General features: G+C 38.3%; 4 protein-coding genes across 4 annotated transcripts; all 4 read right to left on the bottom strand.

Moving 5' to 3' along the window:
* Positions 1 to 2,393: 2,393 nt before the first annotated feature.
* LOC135547017 (homeobox protein Hox-D9a-like) lies at positions 2,394 to 4,407 on the bottom strand. Its single transcript, XM_064975582.1, has 2 exons — positions 3,805 to 4,407; positions 2,394 to 3,477 (listed from the first exon to the last, which is right to left on the bottom strand). Exons 1-2 carry the CDS (start codon positions 4,361 to 4,363, stop codon positions 3,233 to 3,235), a joined length of 804 nt encoding a protein of 267 aa, XP_064831654.1. The 5' UTR covers positions 4,364 to 4,407; the 3' UTR covers positions 2,394 to 3,232.
* A 2,851-nt stretch (positions 4,408 to 7,258) lies between these two features.
* LOC135547018 (homeobox protein Hox-D10a-like) lies at positions 7,259 to 9,974 on the bottom strand. The gene is made up of 2 exons (XM_064975583.1): positions 9,047 to 9,974; positions 7,259 to 8,366 (listed from the first exon to the last, which is right to left on the bottom strand). Exons 1-2 carry the CDS (start codon positions 9,783 to 9,785, stop codon positions 8,092 to 8,094), a joined length of 1,014 nt encoding a protein of 337 aa, XP_064831655.1. The 5' UTR covers positions 9,786 to 9,974; the 3' UTR covers positions 7,259 to 8,091.
* Positions 9,975 to 13,647: 3,673 nt separating this feature from the next.
* On the bottom strand, positions 13,648 to 15,643 carry LOC135547697 (homeobox protein Hox-D11a-like). The gene is made up of 2 exons (XM_064976937.1): positions 15,033 to 15,643; positions 13,648 to 14,377 (listed from the first exon to the last, which is right to left on the bottom strand). Exons 1-2 carry the CDS (start codon positions 15,625 to 15,627, stop codon positions 14,145 to 14,147), a joined length of 828 nt encoding a protein of 275 aa, XP_064833009.1. The 5' UTR covers positions 15,628 to 15,643; the 3' UTR covers positions 13,648 to 14,144.
* Positions 15,644 to 20,979: 5,336 nt separating this feature from the next.
* On the bottom strand, positions 20,980 to 22,271 carry LOC135547696 (homeobox protein Hox-D12a-like). The gene is made up of 2 exons (XM_064976935.1): positions 21,704 to 22,271; positions 20,980 to 21,475 (listed from the first exon to the last, which is right to left on the bottom strand). The coding sequence occupies exons 1-2, from the start codon at positions 22,269 to 22,271 to the stop codon at positions 21,237 to 21,239; spliced, it is 807 nt and encodes a 268-aa protein (XP_064833007.1). The 3' UTR covers positions 20,980 to 21,236.
* Between the last annotated feature and the right edge of the window lie 155 nt (positions 22,272 to 22,426).

Below are 22,426 nucleotides of genomic sequence, written 5' to 3' on the forward strand. Positions count from 1 at the left end.
CAGAGGGGGCGGCAGGGCGGCAGGGTAGTAACCGGAAGGTTGCAAGTTCAAACCCCCGAGCTGACAAGGTACAATCTGTCGTTCTGCCCCTGAACAGGCAGTTAACCTACTGTTCCTAGGCCGTCATTGAAAATAAGAATTTGTTCTTAACTGACTTGACTAGTTAAATAAAGGTTAAATTAAATATGGCGTGGACATTCTCTCCCTGGTCAAATGGGGTTGAAGGGAAATTCTCTCTCCTCTAGCTGGCCTACCGACTGTTTATTCTCCTCCTCTATTTAAAGGATAGATCTGCGTTATGCAATGCTCAATTCCAGTATTGTCTATTATCATCATCCTCAAAGAATGTTGCAATTGTACATCATAAACTAATAGGGAGATTTTGAAAAATGCAGGCCTACGAATTGGGCCTGTAAGTGATTCGAAACCAACCAACCTTGAGGTCTTATCCAGAGGAGAGTGTGGAAGAGCCGAAAAATTAATTTAAGCGCTCTGCTCGTTCGCCAGTATTTACCACCGGGTCGATTTATTGTCAGGGTATTGCAGCTCGGTCTCTTGCGGTGTTGTAAAGTCCTGCTGTCTCTGTGAGTTATCGTATATGTCAAATTTAGTCAAGTCCCTATGACACGTAATTCTACATGGATTCTGTTGATAACTTGCGTGCTGCGTTATACCATGATTATACAATTATTAGACTTGAGCAGAGTGCTGCTATAGACCCAGCAGACAGGCTTGTGGAATGGCTGAATTGTAAGCTACACGGAATGCCTTTTCTGTTTGTAGACCTAATGACAATAGAAAGGCTCGAAATAAGAACTAATTTCTGCCTAATGTTTAGGACTATTCCAACGGTTCAGTGGTGACTGGGGTATGTTTTGTCATCCAGCAGTCTTATGGTTGGCGTAAGGTTCAGTAAACAGTCGACTGCTGAACATTGATCAAGCCCACCTAGACACATTTGCCATTTATTTTGATGAATGACGAAGATCATGAAAGGAACCAAAAAAAACACAGTAGAAAATAAACCTACCACAGTTAAGGTCATGAGATATGCTATGATATAATCACATATAGGAGATAAAAATCCAACAAATCCAACAACACTCTCAGGCTTGTCTTTGTCCCATGAAGGAAAACATTGTCAATATTTTCATATATGTGCCCTTTCCTTTTCATTTATCTTCTGTATTCACTAACATATCCAGGACATTTCTTTATTAAAAAAACTAGCAACAGTATATACATAATAATATTAATAATAACCATCAGAATAATTATATTGATGATGATGATAATAATAATTATTATTATAGTAATAATAATACATATTACACCAAATTGCTCTAATGTAAAAGCATATGTTTAACTGTGTTCTGTTATCAACAGGTAATTACTTTGTTAATCATTATATTTACGCGTTAAAATACAAATCTACAGTCAACAATAGACTGAAGGAGAATTTTTAGCAGAATCTGAAATAGCTGCAATAGCCCTCAATGTGTTATTATGCCTTATAGGTCAAAATATTCCATATGTCGATAAAAGCGATGCACCAAAGCCCCTCGTCAATGTTTACAAAAAAATATTTTTCATTAATTCACTGAACATCGTCGCTAAAAAAATCTTTATGGTCCCTCGCCCTCAAACCATCGTCATCGATAGAGATGCGGTCTTTTGTCGAACAACGTCGCCCTCTAGCGCTCCTGATTTACAACTAAATGATTTCCTAGGGACCTATAGAATAAGTTGTCTCTTCATTAGCAAATACTATCAAGTAGGAAACTTTACCAATTCTTGGAGAATATACCATTACTATGTGTCAATTATCATATTTTTTTTTTTACCAAACTAACCAAAATGATCATACGCATACATTCAAATCCAACCGTTTCTTTTTCGTTTTTTAAATTTTGTTACACAGAATAGACATTACTTGACATATTTCAATGTATTTCAGAAACAGGGTTTAAATCCACCCTTGCAGTACCAATAGAATCACCACTGTAAACGGCCTTTTACACAGCAGTCAAAGTGAAGTTTTTGCCCTCTCAGTAGGACATGTAGATAGATGGTGAATAAACATGACTTTCTTTACATTAGGGGGGGGCTGATTTCCTCTCAGTCGCGAAGAAAAACAATTTATCGACCAGACACCCTGTAGAAAGTGTCTGCATTTGTGTTTGTCAGCAAAAGACTCAAACACCCAAGTAAGAGGGTTTGAAGGGGAGAGGTACCCTGGCTCATAAAGTAATTTAGACCAGACGTCTAGCCATCTATATATCTTTATGGGACCACTGTTCTTCCTGCTTTAAAGCAATTATACGTACAGGTTGGACAATAAATTGGAGATCAGTGCAACACCTCTCCCAATCATAAATACTTTATTACCTCTTTAAACAATGCAACATTCTCCCATTCAAGTGAAATCTAACCACCTTGTAAGACAAATTCATATTATGAAAAAAAAATCTAAAATGTGAGTTCAGTATACCAAATGACACTTTACGTTGTTTAATTCTGATGACCTTAAAAGAAATACAACGAAATATCCAATCATTGAATCTCTTATACAGATTAACCAAATGCATTTATTTAAGAGAAAGAAACCTTCTCATTAGTCCTACTTTCCTAGTCACAAAATAGTTCTAATTTCAGTTTTGCAATAAGGCGTTATTAGTCCTATCTCTCAATTCTGCAAACTACTGCATTAGTGCAAGGGAACCTTAAATACAGCCTGAATTGGATTCGGAAAATGCAGGAATATGCTAAGATTAAGGCTACGCCCAATCATGTCTCATTTCAAAACTAACCCCAGAAGAAAAAAAACACCATGAAACTAATATAAATACTAAAAAAAGAGTATCATTTAATTTTCAATTCTAGTCCCAGCATTACAAACATAATCAGTCAGCCTCTACCTTTTTAAGTAAGTTATATAATTTCCAATTTGCGTGATGGATCTTTCACTGAATTAGGCCTACAATATTCACTGAAAATATTAGCACAAATATATCCTCTGAAAACATGACATTGTTCAAATACACCACGATACGCAAGCACAGTCCCATAGGCTCATACTGGGCATAAATACTCGAGTTCTGGAGTAATTCGTTTAAGACTCAACATTAACTTTGATTCAAACCCCCAAAAAAGAAAGAACGTTATATTCCAAGTATTCACAACAATATGGTACATCAAAAGGCGAAGGATTACACATCCACTCTAGCATGGGCTATAAGTGATCCTTACTGCCCCTCTCTCTGTTCATCTTTTTCATTTTCATTCTTCTGTTCTGGAACCAGATTTTGACCTGTCTTTCAGTTAAATTGAGATTTCGAGCCATTTCGTTTCGTCGATCTCGTGTCAAATACATGTTGAAGAGGAATTCTTTTTCCAGTTCTAGTGTCTGATATTTTGTATATGGACATCGCTTCTTCCTTGTTGAACGTGCATGAATCCAGTTTGCTGCAGGGTTGTCTGGAGAACAGAGGACAAAGTTGAAACTCATACGAGAAATAGCAGGAAAACGAAATAAACAAACCATGAATATGGTAAATACAAGCATCAGAATGAATAATTGCACATTTGTAAAAAAATAAATAATAATAACAATAATACTGAATTTGTTGACACAATTATTATCACACGCTTGTGTTAAATACCCACTTTGCATCCGTAGGCAATGTTTTGCGGTCCGTGGTATAAGATAGACACTTTTATAGGTTAGTAAAACCTCCAATTTTACACACCCCGCTCGTGCAGTTCTTAAGGTTGTAAATCAGGGGGGAAATTTCGTTTACTTACTTGGGTCAAGTAGTTTTTTCTCTTCTTTAGGCTCGCTGTGATTCGAAGTATCACTGCCAACGCTCTCTTTGACCACATTTTTCGGACATTCGGACAATCCACAAGCATAACCAGGGCCACGGACAACCACCTGAGTCTCTGGCTCAAAAGTGGCACTCTCAGTCCTTTTCAGTGGTAAACTTTCGGGCTTGGTTCCATTTGTTCCATAATGCCGGCTGTTATAGTGAAAGCCGGAGAAAGAAACGTTGTTAGAAATTGGGTCTATCCACGACCGAACATATCTGCTGTCTGCTGCGGAGAGGTGGGACTGGACGTACGGATGGTAAATCCCTGATACTGCGGCGGTGGACTGCGTGTGGACCGAGGACCAAGACCCTGGGAAAACGGCTGATTTGGGTGCAAAACTGCAGGAGGAAAAATCTGCATTGTCCCCAACACCTGGTGGCATTGAGGTCGTACTGTGCGGAGACTGGACAAAGCGTGGCCTGTACACATCATCTGCTTCATGCCCCATTATAGAGTCCACATAATAGTTACTTAGAGTGCTACTGGTCGACATTTTTGGATCCCTTCGTAGTCATATAAAAGGTTACACTGTTATAGAAACCTTTCCTCTGAACAATCGCAGTATTTTTGCTGGCTTCATTCTTCAGGGATTGGTTACATGAATCACGTGATCATATTTACCAACGCAGTGAGTAAATCAGTCCGCTGTAATGGTATAGGCCTATGTTTAATTTGCCTTTTTATTTAAAGAATTCCATATAAACCCGAATGGTTAAGGAGAAAGAATGTCAAACTTTAAGTAATGATGTGTTAGTGGACGTTTTGAATGTGCATACGGTTTAGGGTGGTCCAGGTCTATGTGTTTTACGTATAGATTAGCCTCATACGCACATTTATTTCACAGCCACCACTCAACATTGACGCCACACCATATTATGTGTGAAAACTCTCACAAGATATCGTCATAAAGTATATCATACACTCAGTGCTTGTAAAACATTTTTATAGACTACTAGTTGTAAGTCCTCGTTAAATAAATGTAATAACATGCTATAAAATAAGGATCATTTTTGCACCGACTCTGTTTTACATTGTTAGCTTATATATTAAACTAGTCACTTTCACTAGTTTGGTTGGTCTTGTAAGTTTGAACCAGCTAGTGTTATTTGTATAGTGATTGTATTTATCTAGAGGAGAGACATAATTATTTGATGTGTATCAATAAAATATTTACGGGCTGCGTTTGATTATACATTCATGTGCCCACAATAAAACGGACTATTGGCGCAATAAAGTGGTTCTGTGCAGAGTGATGTCTAAAAGTCTGGATATAAGAGGATCTTTTTAGGTTTACAGAACACATGACTTGTTGATTAGGCAACTTTTGTAAACTCTCATCAAGAGGTGAATACAAACGTAAATACAATCTGTCAACTGATTCATTTCAAATACATTATCCCACGATGGAACAAAAACAACAAGGAAGAAGAAGGAACAGAACTGATTATCACGTAAATGTTCACATGAGGACAAAACAACATGGCGGCAACGTGCCAATGAATTTGTGCTTGAACATCATAAGGCCCAGACAGGCACTAGGGACCCGCTTCTTCAGCAGAAAGTGAACATTGCATTAGCTTGAGCTACGCAACATATTATAAGCCTTGTTAGAAGACATTATAAAGGCTCACACGTGTTTATAACACGTCATAGAGCATTATAACTTAATGCTTTAACTAGTGTTGTAAAAAATAATGATGTGGCCAAGCAGGCCATTGATAAATAAAACCATGTAATCTGTTGTTGGTGTGTGTGTGTGTGTGTGTGTGTGTGTGTGTGTGTGTGTGTGTGTGTGTGTGTGTGTGTGTGTGTGTGTGTGTGTGTGTGTGTGCGTGTGCGTGTGCGTGTGTGTGTGTGTGTGTGTGTGTGTGTGTGTGTGTGTGTGTGTGTGTGTGTGTGTGTGTGTGTGTGCGTTTTTCAGCGTTCATTCGTCTGGACATGGGGGTGTGCAGTTCGTGTGTAAAAGAGAGGCAGAGGAAAGAGGAACATAGTGTGTACCGAATTCAAATAGTCTACCCGGATAGAGTTATAAACTTGGCTTGGACTTCTATACACAGGGGCAGCAGATACGTCTACTACTGGGCAAAGCGATCTGCCAGTATAAGCTTACAACACAAGCCATCTCATGACATTTAACCACATCAACATAAATAACAACTTCATTTCTGATGTTTTGAATCATGACAGAATGTTTGGCCAATATAGTATCAATTAAATGTATTTTAATGATTACGGTTTTAACCCGAAGTAAAAACATTATTGTAGTCCTTATATATGACAAGAGGTTGCTGTTTAGGTGATAGCCTATTGGATGTATCAACGTTGTGATAAGAAAAACATTTTCTATATTATTCTAGGCCTATTCCTTGCTCTTTTTATTTTGTATACTTTTTTAAAATGTAACCTTTATTTAACTAGGCAAGTCAGTTAAGAACAAATTATCATTTACAATGACGGCCTACGCTATTAGAATATATGGTTATGTAACCTGTTTTGGAAATCTAATGAACCCGTTTTTCTAAGAAGTTCCTATATCCGGACCCCAATGGCTGTTTTTGTAGGTTGTTGGGAACCTTCCCAGATCCGTGTAAATATAATAAAATGTTTAGGTACATGGCATGAATAGGATACGATGCTTGTTTTTGTGTGTTTGAATTGAAGTATTCATGTGTATTTTGTGTATTTTAATAGATGTATTAGTGTGTATTTTGGGTATTTAAATAAGTATCCTACGGTGTCTGAACGCTCCAAGGAGCTCCTTCAACAAAGCCTGACATCAAAGTTTAGGGAATTAAACATGTAGTAGGACAGGGGTATTCAAATCCTACCCACGAAGCTTGGCTCGTTGGTTTTCTGTTCCACTTGATAACTCACTGCACACACCTGGTAACCCACGTCTAAATCAGTCCCTGATTAGAGATTAGAGGGGAACAATGAAAAAAAGCTGTGGCACTGGCTTCGAAGTCCTGAGTTGAGGTTGTAGGCTATATTTACGTACGTGTGTGTGTGTGTGTGTGTGTGTGTGTGTGTGTGTGTGTGTGCGTGTGTGTGTGTGTGTGTGCGTGTGCGTGCGTGTGCGTGCGTGTGTGTGCGTGTGTGTGTGTGTGTGTGTGTGTGTGTGTGTGTGTGTGTGTGTGTGTGTGTGTGTGTGTGTGTGTGTGTGTGTGTGTGTGTGTGTGTGTGTGTGTGTGTGTGTGTGTGTGAGTGTGTGTGTACACCACATATAGGCCTTAGAAACCAATTGGAGAGCATATTCACAAAACAACTCAACTTCACAAGCTAACGTTTATTTTCAAATACAGGCATGTTTCTGAATGCTAATTGACAATAGGTCTAGCAATGAAATAATAATAAGAGCCATAATTGGTCAATAGATAGACTAGGCCTGTTAGTCTTTGAATAGCTATCCGCAATCATGTCGAGCATAGGCCAACGCTTAAATAGGGATGTTTGTGAAATTGACGTTGCACCTACATAAGATATGACGTATACCGCAGTTAGACTTGTTGTGAATATTAGTTTTCTTAATTTGATTGGTTCACATAACAATGTCACTAATACGGCCCGTCACTAATAATTCTAGCGGAACTAAAATAACCTTATTGCGGGCTCCTACAAATAGTTCTCTGTTTTGTTACATTTATTTATACATCTGATATACATGAATGCATTATTGTAAGTGCTCTTGATAGGATAATTTGCTAAGTGACTAAAATGTAATGTAAAATCTGTCTTCATGAAAAAGCCTATGTCTACTGCAAGACGAAGCACTGAAATAAGACATTACATTTGACTATCAATTTATTGCAGGATACATGCCACAAACATGCGTAAGATTTACACTCATTAACATTGCTCACCACATTTATGCTACATAAACGTTTATATGATTACATTCAGCTAGGAGTTAGCGCTTAATTCTAAACGAATGTATAACTTTTCATCCACTATCGATTTAATGTGTTTTCATGTCCGAAAAATGTCAGAATCAATCAAACCAAACCGTTTAATAATGGATACATAGTACATTTTAATAATTTAAGACGTTATTAATGTACCCTGTGAAAAAAATGTATTCAAAATACACAATGCGTCACCATTTAAACATGAAAATAAAATAGCAGTCAGTCGCAGTTTCGGTGAAAAACCTCCAAAAGTCCGATGCTCCCACACCACCGCTTAGAGGAAAAAGTCAATAAATCAAGCTTTCCGTAAGCAAACTCACGAAAAGGTGAGATTTGAGGTAAGTCCCCGAATTCTGTTTTCACTGTTCATTTTCTTAAGCTTCATCCTGCGGTTTTGGAACCAGATCTTGACTTGCCTGTCGGTGAGGTTGACGCCTTTACTGATCTCTAGACGGCGCTCTCGGGTCAGGTACATGTTGAATAAAAACTCCTTTTCCAATTCAAGTGTCTGGTGCTTTGTGTAGGGGCATCTTTTCTTCCTGCCGCTTGTTGCAGTCATCCAATTGCTCGTTGGAAGGTCCGTTTTGCTGTCTGAAATGTAATCAATTCAACACATGTTTTAAATTGACAAAATAGGAATATATCACTGAGATTCAATTCATGAAAATATGTTTTCACTTAGTCACACAGCTCTGGTCAGAATGATATAATGTTTAAATTATATTGATATCGTGTTATATGAGTATTATTAGTTGGTAGTCGTGGGTCAAACGTGTTGAGAATAATATAGGCATAAAAAAACAACACATTCTCTAAATTACACGACTAAGTTTTTTTGACCAAATTAATATTTTAAGCGAACTAAAATACACATTTGTGAGAGACGGTTTCTGTATCATCACAACACTGAGGATGAACGTACAAAACAGACTACGGGCATTATTTCTCCTAGGTGTTAATATACACATAAATATATATATATAATATATATATTTTTTGGGGAAATATATATATATATATATATATATTTCCCAAAAATAAAAATTAACGTTCTATTACTATCAACAAAGAAACAAATCAATTAAGAAAACCTAAATATAAAATACTAATTGATGCAGACATGTCTGGTCCGCGGTTGAACCGTTTCCTGTAAAAGCCTTTTACTGCAACCTGAGTAAGGCTCTCATTAAACATTACGACTTTAGGGCTGTTTGTGTTTTATATTGGGTTTTATGATACCGCCATACGAGTCATCCTTTTACTGTACCTACCTTTAGATTCTCTTTGTGTCGACTCTGGGCTGGAGACTGAAGATTCAGTGGAGCAGTTCTCCTCCCGTTGCGCGGTGGATGTAGGATTCGGGATTTCCGCGGGGATGGGTGTCTTGCTGGTCTCCCGGTTATGCGGTATCTCGGCCGTTTTCTTTTCCAGTTCGACAAAAAAGGAAGACAACTGCGGTTTTGGAGTGACTCTGTTGAGCTGCACGAATGTGATGTTCGGACTTGTCTTCTCCTGGCCATAGTCCTGGTCTTTCCCAGTCGAGTAGGTTTGGTTTAATCTGAAATACCCTGGGACAGGGATCTCGGGGCAGTCAACTGAACACGATTCGGGGATTATATTAGCATATACAGGGACATCGGACGAGTTGACCTTTGCTCTCTTGTCGGAATACATGCAGAAATTCCTCTCCTCCTTAATGTTTTGTGAAAATGTGCAATTGGGCATTTGGTTGGATGGTTGCTCTATTCCGCAAGGTCTACTGGGATCTGTCCAGTTATCAATTTGAGGTATGTAAGGGTGGAAATTCATGCCCATATTTTGGTGGTTGACGTCCCCTCGTTTACTGAGAGACGGCAAGAGTCCACAGGTTTGCATTCCGTAAATTCCCATTTCTGCACCGGACGGCATGTACATGTTGCTGCTGGAGTAAAAACGGTCAGTCCTGCAAGCGCCAATCAACGAATCAACTACAAAAGTATTAGTAACAGGAGAGCTGTTGGGAAATGACATTTTGGATAAGTTTTTAAAGGAGAGAGATGTCGATAGTAGGCTGACATATCTAGAAAAACAACGTCCGTGTTGCTTAGGATGCCTCTCTGCCACACGACAACCTCACCAATGAAATGTGAAAATGGCCTTGAGACGCACTCTTTTCCCATCACATGGAAACATTGACTCATAACTAGGAAGCAGTCGTGGTCAACAGCGACACCTAGAACACAGACTTGAAATTGATTCAAACTGACTGACGAAGGACATCTTAAACATTTAGCCTGTCTTCTTTGCTTGATATGAAGAAAAAAAAATCTAAACTAAGGATGAACATGGACTTAACGTTGAGATAATTAACCGTTACATCATGCTCCAATTCCCTTACTTTGGCACATTTAAATACATTTAAGACCATTTGAATTCACACGAATAATCTACTCAGTCATACAAGTCAAAGCTTTGACATGAACTAAAATAACGATTTCTAATCACACGGTGTAGTGATGGAAATATAATCCTAAACGAAAATAATCAATCAATCATAATCATTAGGTGGGCTATTTCAATAATTTCAACCAAAACGTCAACCAAATCTGGCTATTATAGGCCTATATTTTTTATTTTGTAATTTAATTCTTAAATAAACCGTGTCTGGTTTAGGATATTATCCTCTAAAAAAACTAAATTTCAAGGAAAGGTGATATCAATTGGCCGGTTCTACATTTTGTTGACATTTTTGTAACCTTTGAATGCCTGCTCAGGGTACGGCACACTGTATTTGTGACCTATATGACGGGCTGGGAAAGTAGGTGGACGCATTTAATAATAAAACCATACGGAGCTAAACACGCTCCCCATAGTAGCCTATTCTCAACTCAGCATCTCATACATATAACAGGTCCAGGTTTGCAAATAGGTAGACAATGCTGATTTTTTTTTTACACAGAGAAATCAACAAGCATGCAAAAATAGACACCCCTGACTAAAACGTTTGGTTGGTGCATGCCGATTACTAAACACAAGAAGGATATACTTGACTGCGCAAACATCAAGAAAATTGTATATTACATTTAAAGAAAATCCGGCATAGGCCGACGATATGCTTCTATTAAAGCCAGAAAATGTGTTAAGAATCCGTTTGTCTGCAGCGTATTGTTAATTAACTGCAGGAACACAGCATCTCACGAAATCATCCAGGTATTCAGACGGGTATTATAAGGGATTTAATAACTAAGCACAAACATTTGTCAAATGCGTGAACCAGGAAAAATATGCATGCTTTTGAAGGTACTCTTCGGGTTCCGTTTAAATTAAGGTATCAAACAACCCTGGTCTACTCAACGTCTACTCAACATTTTAGGGTTTACACTTTTAGAGATCACATTTTTTTGTAAATAATTTTACACTATCAGAGAATATGGATTGAAAGTAAAACAACATGTTTATTACACAAGGTCTAAAGCAAGATAACTAGTCAATTGCATCCGCGCGACAAGAAGCCAAGTGTTTAGAGCGTTGGACTAGTAACTGAAAGGTTGCAAGATCGAATCCCCGAGCTGACAAGGCAGTTAGCCCACTGTTCTTAAGCCTGTTCTTAGGCCGTCATTGAAAGAGAGTATGAATATGTTCTTAACCTGACTTGCCTAAAATAAAATAAAAACATGCAGACGACAATTGAGGAATCCAGATACGCCTTATGACTTAACATTTGTTTTTGTTTTATTTCGTCAGGGTTTCAACTGAAATTAAGTTTAACCCAGTAATATTTAAAGTAATTTCAAGTCATGTCCATAACAACAAATTACCAAATATCATACAAATCTATCGGTTAAACTTGGGCTTGGTGTCTCCATTGGAGGCTGGTGGGAGGAGCTATAGGAGGACGAGCTCATTGTAATGGTTGGAATGGAATGAATGGAATAAGTTGAACATGTGGTTTCCATATGTTTGATGTGTTTGATACCAGCCTGTCCTCCTACAGTTCCTCCCACCACGGCTGTATATATATGCCTATGATATACATATCCACATAGTTAAAGCTAATGTTTAATCCACTTTAAAATGGTGGTGTTCGGCTACTACTTCTTAGAAACAGTGATGGTGTCCCTTTGATTGCAATGCATGGAATGCATCAACTGAACACAGTCTGCTTGGGCTATTATGTAAAAAATATATATATAAATAGGCTATTTCCCAACATTTACTAGGCTATATTCTCTCATCAAACCCCGGACAGAAACATTAGCAGCTTTTCAATAGTTTTCTAGATCACATACGTGTGTTTTCATGAACAAACTCTCATCGAAATTTGCTACACGTCTGCCCTCGTGTGGTTAGAATGGGAACGAGAACTGGCAATGTCTGTATAATATTTTCCGACACAACAATTTCCAAAACCAAAAACCCAATAAAATATGCCAACCATCACAAGACTGACTGACATGTGTGTTTGTGATTGATTTCCAAACATATCTTATATTACTGATTTCCTACGGCTACATTTCGAATGATCAGATACGCTGGCTGACATTATCTCAGCGAAAGGAATAACCAAAACCTACTACCGGTATGGTAAAAGTGGTCATTCCCCTGCCTCAAAAAATACAATATTTAGGTTTATTCAGGATTATATTAATTAACTGTTTCGCTTTTAGTTTACTGACTGCCTTTTCTTGTTCATGTCTGCTATAATACACGAGGGACTCACACGCTGCTTGGAATTAAACCATTGATTAAAAAAAAATATCTAGGGTTTCCATTTTGGTACAAAAGCTAAACTATAATATAGTATTGTTGTATGGCTATAATGTCGTGCGTAATGCTGCCACATCAGAAGCTTGCGCGTGATTTGACGTATATTGCATTACATTTAATGCAACATCTCAATTGGTTAGTATAGGAGACAGGTATATCAACTTCAAACACGAAACTGTATCGCTGGATCTGATTGCTTTTCATACAAGAAAAATCACTGCTTCGCAGCCATATTGGAATCCTGCTGCAGTGCAGATATTATTCAGGCGTCGGTTGTCAAGGAGAACAGCCAAAAGGCGCCTCTACATATTCATCAAAGGTGAGAGGTGACGACCTTGACATTATACTAGAAGTTCAAAGGCATCAAATAACGTTTGTATATGAAATTAACAATATTTGATCGTTAGTAGGCTACTGACACCATTACAAATAAAAACACCACTGTTTTTTAAACTGCCAAATCAAACATAGGCATTTTACGCACGGGAGTCATTCCCTTTTAATAATGGCATGCCATTTCAAGTTAAATATAAAAAATATATACTAAACATATATACACATTTGGTCATAGCCTATGAATTTAGATTTTCTACATGTATAATTCAATAGCTTGACAAGTAAGAAAGGACTGCATCTGTCTCGACTATTTGGGAGTAGGGCCGCATTTGGAGTGGCCAGAGGGTCCAATAGTAGGGCCGCATTTGGAGTGGCCAGAGGGTCCAATAGCCTCTGATTTACACATTTACAGCTAGTTTTTATTATGCTGTCTAGACGGTTCAAGGTTTAGTAAACAGCCTTAGTGTAACACAACATAAAGGGATAAAAGGTCTAGTCTAAACTTTGAAGTTGAAGCAAATAAAAGGCGCTTCTGCTTGGATACAAAAGAGGATATTCGCTCTATGGTCTATTCACATAACCACCAGCTTCAGTGCCATTAGTACTTTATAAAATATTCAATATCAGATTGCTTTGGTATGAGCATCCCTATAGGATATGATAAAAACCTTGTTGAATTGTATAAAATGATACATAATTTTAACCTTATGCCAAATGTGGATCCTGACCAAAGCCGAAAGGAGCTCGTGATTGCAATAAATTGAGGTAATGCATAACTACATTTGCCATGTCTACTTTATTTGATACCACAATATACATAACATGCGTCTATTAAATGCATACACAATTCTACTATTGTAAATTACTTATTACACTCGTTAATTACTGTAATCAAAGTATGTGTTGCTTACTGCAATGTTTGTGAATCCACCAAAGCACATACCGTGTAAACTTAAAACGTACATATGTACAAAAGTAAGGAATATGCCTACATAGCCTAGATATTACAATTAATTACCGTAATAATATGCAAAGGAACATTATGTCGAGGTCTCCTGGATGATTTCGACACTGGATTGAATCTTATTTTAAATAACAGGATTCATGTGTTCATTGAGCTTAGTATTTAAGTGGAATATACAAAAAGAGTTGCAAAGATAGATTCAGCCTGTTTGCAATGTTCAGTTTTGTTGTGCGGTGTTTCAACTGTTGTTTGTACATCGCACAGATGTACCAACAACAAAAAAAGAGTTGTGAAGCACTTATGGCTCCTCTAAATGCAAAAGATCAATATAAAGGATTTCCAGTGAAATACCGAAACCGGTCCCGGTTTAGCTTTTTCTCTTTCATTCTTCTGTTCTGGAACCAAATCTTCACTTGTCGATCTGTCAGGTTTAACTTCCTTGTCAACTGGAGCCGCTTCTCCTTGTTTATGTACACATTGAAGAAGAATTCTCGTTCTAGTTCTCGGATCTGGGGTTTTGAGTAGGGGCATCTCTTTTTTCTGGACTTTGACGAACCTAAACGGGACAAACACTTGTTTTACCACACAGATGTAGAACAATGCAGTTCAGATCAAAGTTGGTACAATGCAAGTGTTAGTACAGAACATATAATTAACAAGTTAGCCGAGGAAACAAAATTGTCTTCCCGCGCGCAGCCGCTAACACACACAGGCAGATATGCGGGAGCGAGTGCGAGTGAGCGCGCACATACACACGTAGGAACTCACACGGATATTTTATTTGACTCTATGTCAGTCCTACACGGTTCGTTTCGACGTTATAGGTAAAATATAAAATATTTTTATGCAGCTAAAGATAACCCCTTCACATTTATATGTCATGTATTTCGAACAATAGCATATCCTACCTCCCTGGTTATATCATTGCTGTGTTACTTTGTACATTCACTATCGTAAACAAATAAGACTGATAAACATGGCTGCATTGTAATTTACACAGTGCAAGAGAGTCAGATGACTTCTATTCAGATATGCATCAGAAGTATTACAGCATGGCTCACATAAACTGGTTTCCCATCGTAAATATTTTTACAACAGTAAACTCAATCTTATTGGGGTATATAAAACCGTTGTGTGCTTATAAAGGGGCACATAAAATCGGAACGACTACGTTGTGGACTTACTATAACCCATTTAATGCTTGTACCTACTTGGGCTGTTGTTCTTGTCCCCGGGGCAGTTTGATATAGAATAATCATGTTCGTCTATGTCCTCAGTTGGGTCTGAAGTCTGTTTATTACATGCAGCATCTCCGGGGAGACTGGAGTCTGCCTTCTGTTTTGAGTGTTCGGGCCCAGAGTTGGGCTTTTCAGAGTTAACCGTCTGGAAGAACTGATCGAACCCTTGTGGAAGAACCCCATTTCGACCGACATTGGTGAATACATTGCATGGCGAGTTCATACCGCTGTGATGCCCGTACAATGAATCATTTTTTAATATCATTTCCGCCCTGTTCGATGACGGAATTAAGTCTCCGTGCATTATCTCGTCCGTTGAGTAGTAAGAAGCGTAATTGCCCCTGTAATGCCATTTGCTTGGGTGATCCAGTCCATAGTCTCTGAAAGCCACTCCTCGAACAGGTCGGACTTGAGCTATGTTGGAAGAATAAGGACAATTATTTTGACACGAAGTAGTCTTGGGTAAAAACGAGGAGATTGATGAAAAATCAGGCGCCGAAACATAATATGTACAACTTGGTAAATACATATTTGACACACAGTTGTTACGCTCATCGTACTCCGACATATCTCCTCTTCTCTCTTTTACTATAGCGAAAGGAATTTGTAGCTCGAGTGCGTTAAACTTTGTCCATCTATTGCACCATAGGCGTGTGGAAAGGATCCGCGAGGGAGAAAAAAATCGGAAACGTAGGCTGACGTGCAATTCATCTTGATCGATTCCTGAGGTATTTTTCTCATGTGATCCAGTAAAGGAATTACTATATACCAATATGAGTCATTATTAATAACTAGAGCAACTCATTTGACCGAAAATAAAAGTTAGTTCATTGGTTTCCTAGGTTTAGAAACAACTACTTTGTAAATATGTGATTGCCCTTGTGATATAGACATTAGTAAACAATCCCTGAGAGATTTCATCAATGCAACAGATTTCGAGTTATATAATGGCAAACCCACAACTTTGTCGGTATTTATTTCGTGTACTATATGTGCGCGGCTATTAGGGAAGTAGGCAATTTACGCATCATGATAGTTCAATATATATTACAACAGACATTACATGACCAAAAGTATGTGGACACTTGCTCGTAGTACGTCTCATTTCAAAATCATGGGCATTAATATGGAGTTGGTCCCCCCTTTGCTGCTATAACAGCCTCCACTCTTCTTTGAAGGCTTTCCACTAGATGTTGGAACATTACTGCGGGGACTTCCATTCAGCCACAAGAGCATTAGTGAGGTTGGGCACTGATGTTGGGTGAAAAGGTGTTTGATGGGGTTGAGGTCAGGGCTTTGTGCAGGCCAGTCAAGTTCTTCCACACCGATCTCGACAAACCATTTCTGTAAGGACCTTGTTTTGTGCACGGGGCATTGTCATGCTATAACAGGAAAGGGCCTTCTCCAACCTCTGCCACAAAGTTGGAGGCACAGAATCGTCTAGAATGTCATTGTATACTGTAGCGAACCTCTTAAGGAGCTGCCCCTTTTGTCAATTTTCACCTAAAACGATGTACCCAAATCTAACTGGCTGTAGCTCAGGCCCTTAAGAAAGGATATGCATATTCTTGGTATCAATTGAAGGAAACACTTATAACTTTGTGGAAATATGAAAGGAATGTAGGAGAATATAACAGAATAGATCTGGTAAAAGATAATACAAAGAAAAAAACAACCGTTCTTGTATTTTTTTGTACCATCATCTTTGAAATGCAAGACAAAGGCCATAGTGTATTATTCCAGCGTAGGTTCAATTTAGATTTTGTCAACTAGATGGCAGCAGTGTATGTGCAAAGTTTTAGACTGATCCAATGAATCATTGTATTTCGGTTGAAGCTGTTGCATCATGACTGCCCAAATGTGCCTAATATGTTTATTAATAACTTTTCATGTTCAAAATTATGCACTCTCCTCAAACAATAACATGGTATTATTTCACTGTATAGTTACTGTAAATTGGACTGTGCAGTTAGATTAACAAGAATGTAAGCTTTCTGCCAATATCACATATGTCTATGCCCTGGGAAATTTTATTGTTACTTACAACCTCATGCTAACCGCATTAGCCTACGTTAGCTCAACCGATCCCAATTAATATTTCCCTTCACTGGAACTAAGGGGCCTAACCTGAACCATGAAAAACAGCCCCATACCATTATTCCTCCTCCACCAAACTGTACAGTTGGCACTATGCATTGGGGCATGCAGCGTTCTCCCGGCACCCGCCAAACACAGATTTGTCCGTCGGCCTGCCAGATGGTGAAGCATGATTCATCACTCCACGCATTGTGATGTTAGGATTGTGCGAAGGCTATTTGGCCATGGAAACCCATTTTATGAAGCTCCTGACAAACAGGACAGACAAACTTTATGCTCTACATGCTTCGACACTTGGCAATCCCATTCTGGGAGCTTGTGTAGCCTACCATTTCGGGGCTGAGCCGTTTTTGCTCCTAGATGTTTCCACTTTAGCGCTTACAGTTGACAGAGGCAGCTCTAGCAGGGCAGACATTTGACAAACCTACTTGTTGGAAAGGTGGCATCCTATGGAATTGCACGTTGAAAGTCACTGAGCTCTTCCGTTAGGCCATTCCACTGTCAATATTTGTCTATGGAGATTGCATGGCTGTGTGCTCAGTTTTATACACTGTCAGCAACGGGTGTGGCTGAAATAGCTGAATCCCTTAATTTGAAGGGGTGTCCACATACTTTTGTATATATAGTGTACTTGTTACAATGGCAACATTGTAGTTGACATACTCTTAGAGTTCAAGTTAAAGGGCAAAGAATGTTCCCCCATGCACAGTATACTTCGAATCCAAATCTATACAGACAAGTTATATGATTAATCATTTGGTCAGATAAGACAAAACAAACGTACCTTTCTTTTCAATGCTCGTGCCTCAATAATACAAAACAAATGCACAAGATGCACCAAACACCCACAAAAAAAATGTGTATATTTTATAATCCACATCTGCTACCAGAAAAAGAGGAAAAAGGTGAAAGGTAGAAAATAAATAGAAGGAAGAGAACAAAAACAAGAAAGAGAGACAACATGATGACCATTGTTGATTATAGTTCATTAAGGAGGAGGATTATGCCCAGCGTCGTCTGGTTTGGCCGGTGTAGGCCTTCATTGTAAATAAGAATTTGTTCATAACTGACGTGCCTAGTTAAATAAAGGTTACATGATGTTTTAAAATAAAATAATTTTAATAAATCATCCTATATGTAAATAAAAAAGATAAGCGTCATCAGCATGATTTGTTGAAAGAAGGCTTGGCACTGCCAAGTACAACAGATCTCTGCTGGCTTTGACCATCTGTGGTCTGAGACCATGCGTACCAATAGTTTTATTGCACAGACAAAATGACGGGTTCGAGTTTAAGTGTATATTTTAGCTGGTGGAGGAGAAACCCTTTGGTGGGGGACGATTACTTAGTAACCTATAATAACCTATAGTCTATATCCTATCCTATACTTTCAACAGTATTTCAGACAATATGCCTGTACTACTTTTCATTTTCAAGTTACTTCCTTTGCACTTTACGGATAGAAATATAGGCCTATTATTAAATAACACAAAATAACTTGAAAGGGAAGTAAATAGTATAACATTCACCATAGTGAATTCCTAACATATTACGCCTATAATTGTGGGCCCTTACTGTTACTTTCCATAGTATTATTGCACTGATTAGGCTATGCCCGTTTGATGCAAAATCTACATAAATGTCCCAGATGAGGCACTTTCATTCCACACTACTATGCGCTGTTTTTTCGTAGAACAGGAACACAATAGGGTTATTAAAATATTTTTTGGCGACACCTTTGGTAACAAGTTAGAGAACGCTTTGTGTGTGTGTGTGTGTGTGTGTGTGTGTGTGTATGTGTGTGTGTGTGTGTGTGTGTGTGTGTGTGTGTGTGTGTGTGTGTGTGTGTGTGTGTGTGTGTGTGTGTGTGTGTGTGTGTGTTTCAGACCCTCAAACATAGACCATTGTTTCATATAATTGTATATAACCTCAGTTGGGTCTGAAATGTTTGAGCGTAGCTAATTTGACAAAATAACTAGAACTAAATTAAAATGTTCATCTCAGTTTTCCCGAAATGCGTTGAGCCCATGTTGTTTTTCTATATAGTGGCCCACAAGGAAATATCCCCAATCTTAACAACACAGAAAATGTTAAAAATATTCCATTGTACTACCATTGTTTATATTAACCTTGCAGTAGAAAAACGTGAAACACACATGGACAACTACAATGTTAAAACGTCATTACGCACAAGACATGGCCAAAACGAAAAGTCAACGACAAAACAGACGGTATAGACGAGGGGAAAAATATATGTTTTATTGCAACCCATGTCCTAAAACAACAATATCTAGTCCTATACTACCAATAATATCGTATGCAAAATAACTGTTATTGGCAATGAACACAGATTGACACCGAAAAGATGAGTAAACTGCAAAACAGTTGTTGTTGACCAAATGGCCGAGTTGGGCCTTGTTTTCAGGCCTTGTTTTCAGGCCCGTTTCATGGATGCGTCATGAAATTGTCCTTGCAAATACCACACACACAAAAAAAATACTATCTGCTTAAAGTTTGTGTAGTTTGTGTAACTTTGTTTTGGCGCCCCCATATCTGAAGAGCACGAGCATACGTATTCTAGCAGAGTCCTCATAAAAATACCTTGGGAGAACACACCGTTCCCCTTTGATCCTGTCAGATAATGGGATTGTAAAACTAGAAAATATAATTTCAAAAAGTTCGAGCAAGAACACTTCGAATAAAGCATTTTATTAAGTACGTGTGTGTTTATTTTGGTAATAATTATATATTTTTAAAACAAGTATAGCCTATACATTTTAGTCATTTAGCAGACAGCTCTTCTCCACAGCGATTTACAGGAGAAATGATGGTTACGTGCCTTGCTCAAGGGCACATCAACAGACCTGTCGGTTACTGGCACAACGCTCCTAACCGGTCGCCCCAAATACCAAAGATTAAAATATATCCTACAAACTACTCCCTCGAAAACCATATAACCATTTCTAAACGTAACAATACATGAATTAAATGGTTTACTAGCAAACAAAACCATAAAGATCATATAGGCTAAGGAGTAAGAGCTATATTCAGGAAGTAGTAAATTCATGTAGGTCTATTAAGGAATAGCCTATCTGTGGTTGATGTGCCACTTGATCAAATAGCCCTCGTCTCAAATGTCTACACGAATGTATACATGTGCATAATAAACACAATAATAAACACACTCGTCGGCATGGAATTGTATGAATTGGTGAAAATGTTTTTTTGCTTTTCTAGATACGTATATATATATATATATATATATATATGTATATATTTAGGCGATATCACACATGATACTAACATTGAGCCAGTAAACAGTTCAAATTAGGTCTACTCATTAACTGGACCCCCAAGGCAGTTTTACTTTAATATAGAGAGAACGCTATAGCTTACCCAAGAGCTCTCATTCGATTGCAGCGCCAATAGGGGAAGGCATTACATAGCCTATGATTACGCATACATAAAAAAACAAGACAAAAACACATTTACACACAATTATTATAGCCATGCGATAGACATGCAGACACTTACAAAATAAATAATCAAAAAAACTATTTTTCATGGTTCATTAAACCACCGACAAATACGAACTTGAGCTTGGACGAGCAATTCCTGTAGGCCCAGTTTGATTTCAGGCAGGACTGACCCGTCCAATCAGATATGTGCAATATCCATTTCTAACCATATAATCCATTTTTATTCGTCAATACAATACGACATATCCTATATAATTTAGACATGTAGGCTACAGAGATTAAATAATAAATAACATTCATTTTGATACTGCAGAAATACAAAAATAAACTATTGCATAGCTATATTAAAAGTTCTATATAAAAACACAATAAACCACTTTTTTTCTAAGAGCGTACCTTATCACTGAGTTATACGCTCAGAAATACTAAGTGTGGTCATTGAACGAAATAATTAGATGTATCCAATTAACCTAAATCGCATGCTTTACAAAACACAAGTTTAATTATGTGGCTTTCTGAAAATAAATAAGAGTTTGAGGTTTGAAGTGGTTGCGCTTGTCTGAAAAGAATCCGCACGAGGTCCCTTTCAGGGCCCAAGGCTCTCACTTCATGGAGAACGCATGCCCGCGCATCACTAGTCTCTTCTGTTTCATTCTGCGGTTCTGAAACCATATTTTGACTTGTTGATCACTCAACTCCAGTCTGTCAGATAGTTCCTTCCGTTTTTGCCTGTTTACGAATTCGTTCATCATGAATTCGTTCTCAAGTTCAGCAAGCTGTGGCTTTGTGTATGGTTTTCTCTTCTTTCTCAGTTTCGCTTGTGAAGAGCACCAGGGTGCGCCTGGAGAATGGAAAAACTGTCCTTAGCAACTTGTGGATCTCTTGGTATAAAACCCAACATGACATGCTGAAGAATCCAAAAGCAGGCATGGTCTGCAATTATCATCGCGTAAACATCAAATATAACAATAACTATAATTTGGAGGTGACGTTACTAAACTAAGAAATAAATAGTCTAGACATATAGAGCAGTTTAATTTTAAAATAACAAAAATCGTTGGATGCTTACCATCAGAAAAAGCAGTCCTGGCACATGCATTACTTGCAGATGGTTGAATTCGGGCAATTGAATTGGCCGACTGCTTGATGCCGGAGGCATTTGCCTGGTTGGTGTAATTCAGTTCGTGTTGTGCACCGGAATCATGTGACCGTCTGTCCAAGTTCGAAAATGCATATTTCGAGCTATCGGAACTGATATCTCCATGTTCACCATAAAAGGTCTGCGAGTGTCTAGCATGTTCTTCTGGTTTGTGGTTAACATCCTGAAAGTAGTATTTACTGGACTCGTCAAATGGTCCCTTGTTGTGGTCGTTGGGATGAGTATTTACAGGCACTGAATTGTGTAGAAACGGCGGAGAGTTGCCACTAAAGGCGCGGCTCTGAGGCGGAGATGTGCACGAATTTGGGGAAGTCCACGGGAGCGAGCACACCTCTCGCCTGTTGTAGGAAATCTGATGCAGCTGGGGGAGATGAGCTCCATTGCTCCGCAAGTTGGAAAAATATAACGACTCCGGAATAGGGAAATTCAGAGAACCAACATAGCCAGAATTCAGAAGATTTTGCTCACACATTTCCATGAAGCTCTCTCAAACGCTTCTTACAATCCTTTTAGCGACTGCTAAATAATAAAGGAAAATGAATTGTTGATTTGTTAATGCAGTGTCACGTGATATGCAAAACATGTTGTTCAGTCCCACCATTGGCCTTAATACCGCAAGGAAATACATTCCGT

Source organism: Oncorhynchus masou, chromosome 10, assembly GCF_036934945.1.
Source record: "Oncorhynchus masou masou isolate Uvic2021 chromosome 10, UVic_Omas_1.1, whole genome shotgun sequence".
Lineage (NCBI taxonomy): Eukaryota > Metazoa > Chordata > Actinopteri > Salmoniformes > Salmonidae > Oncorhynchus > Oncorhynchus masou.

Coding starts and splice junctions, on each gene's coding strand:
- LOC135547696 (XM_064976935.1), bottom strand. CDS start 22,271: ATGGAAATGTGTGAGCAAAATCTTCTGAATTCTGGCTATGTTGGTTCT. Junction 21,476..21,703: donor CAGGACTGCTTTTTCTGATG/GTAAGCATCCAA, acceptor TCCATTCTCCAG/GCGCACCCTGGTGCTCTTCA.
- LOC135547018 (XM_064975583.1), bottom strand. CDS start 9,785: ATGTCATTTCCCAACAGCTCTCCTGTTACTAATACTTTTGTAGTTGAT. Junction 8,367..9,046: donor GACACAAAGAGAATCTAAAG/GTAGGTACAGTA, acceptor ATTACATTTCAG/ACAGCAAAACGGACCTTCCA.
- LOC135547697 (XM_064976937.1), bottom strand. CDS start 15,627: ATGTCGGAGTACGATGAGCGTAACAACTGTGTGTCAAATATGTATTTA. Junction 14,378..15,032: donor GGACAAGAACAACAGCCCAA/GTAGGTACAAGC, acceptor TGTCCCGTTTAG/GTTCGTCAAAGTCCAGAAAA.
- LOC135547017 (XM_064975582.1), bottom strand. CDS start 4,363: ATGTCGACCAGTAGCACTCTAAGTAACTATTATGTGGACTCTATAATG. Junction 3,478..3,804: donor GAAAAAACTACTTGACCCAA/GTAAGTAAACGA, acceptor TCTGTTCTCCAG/ACAACCCTGCAGCAAACTGG.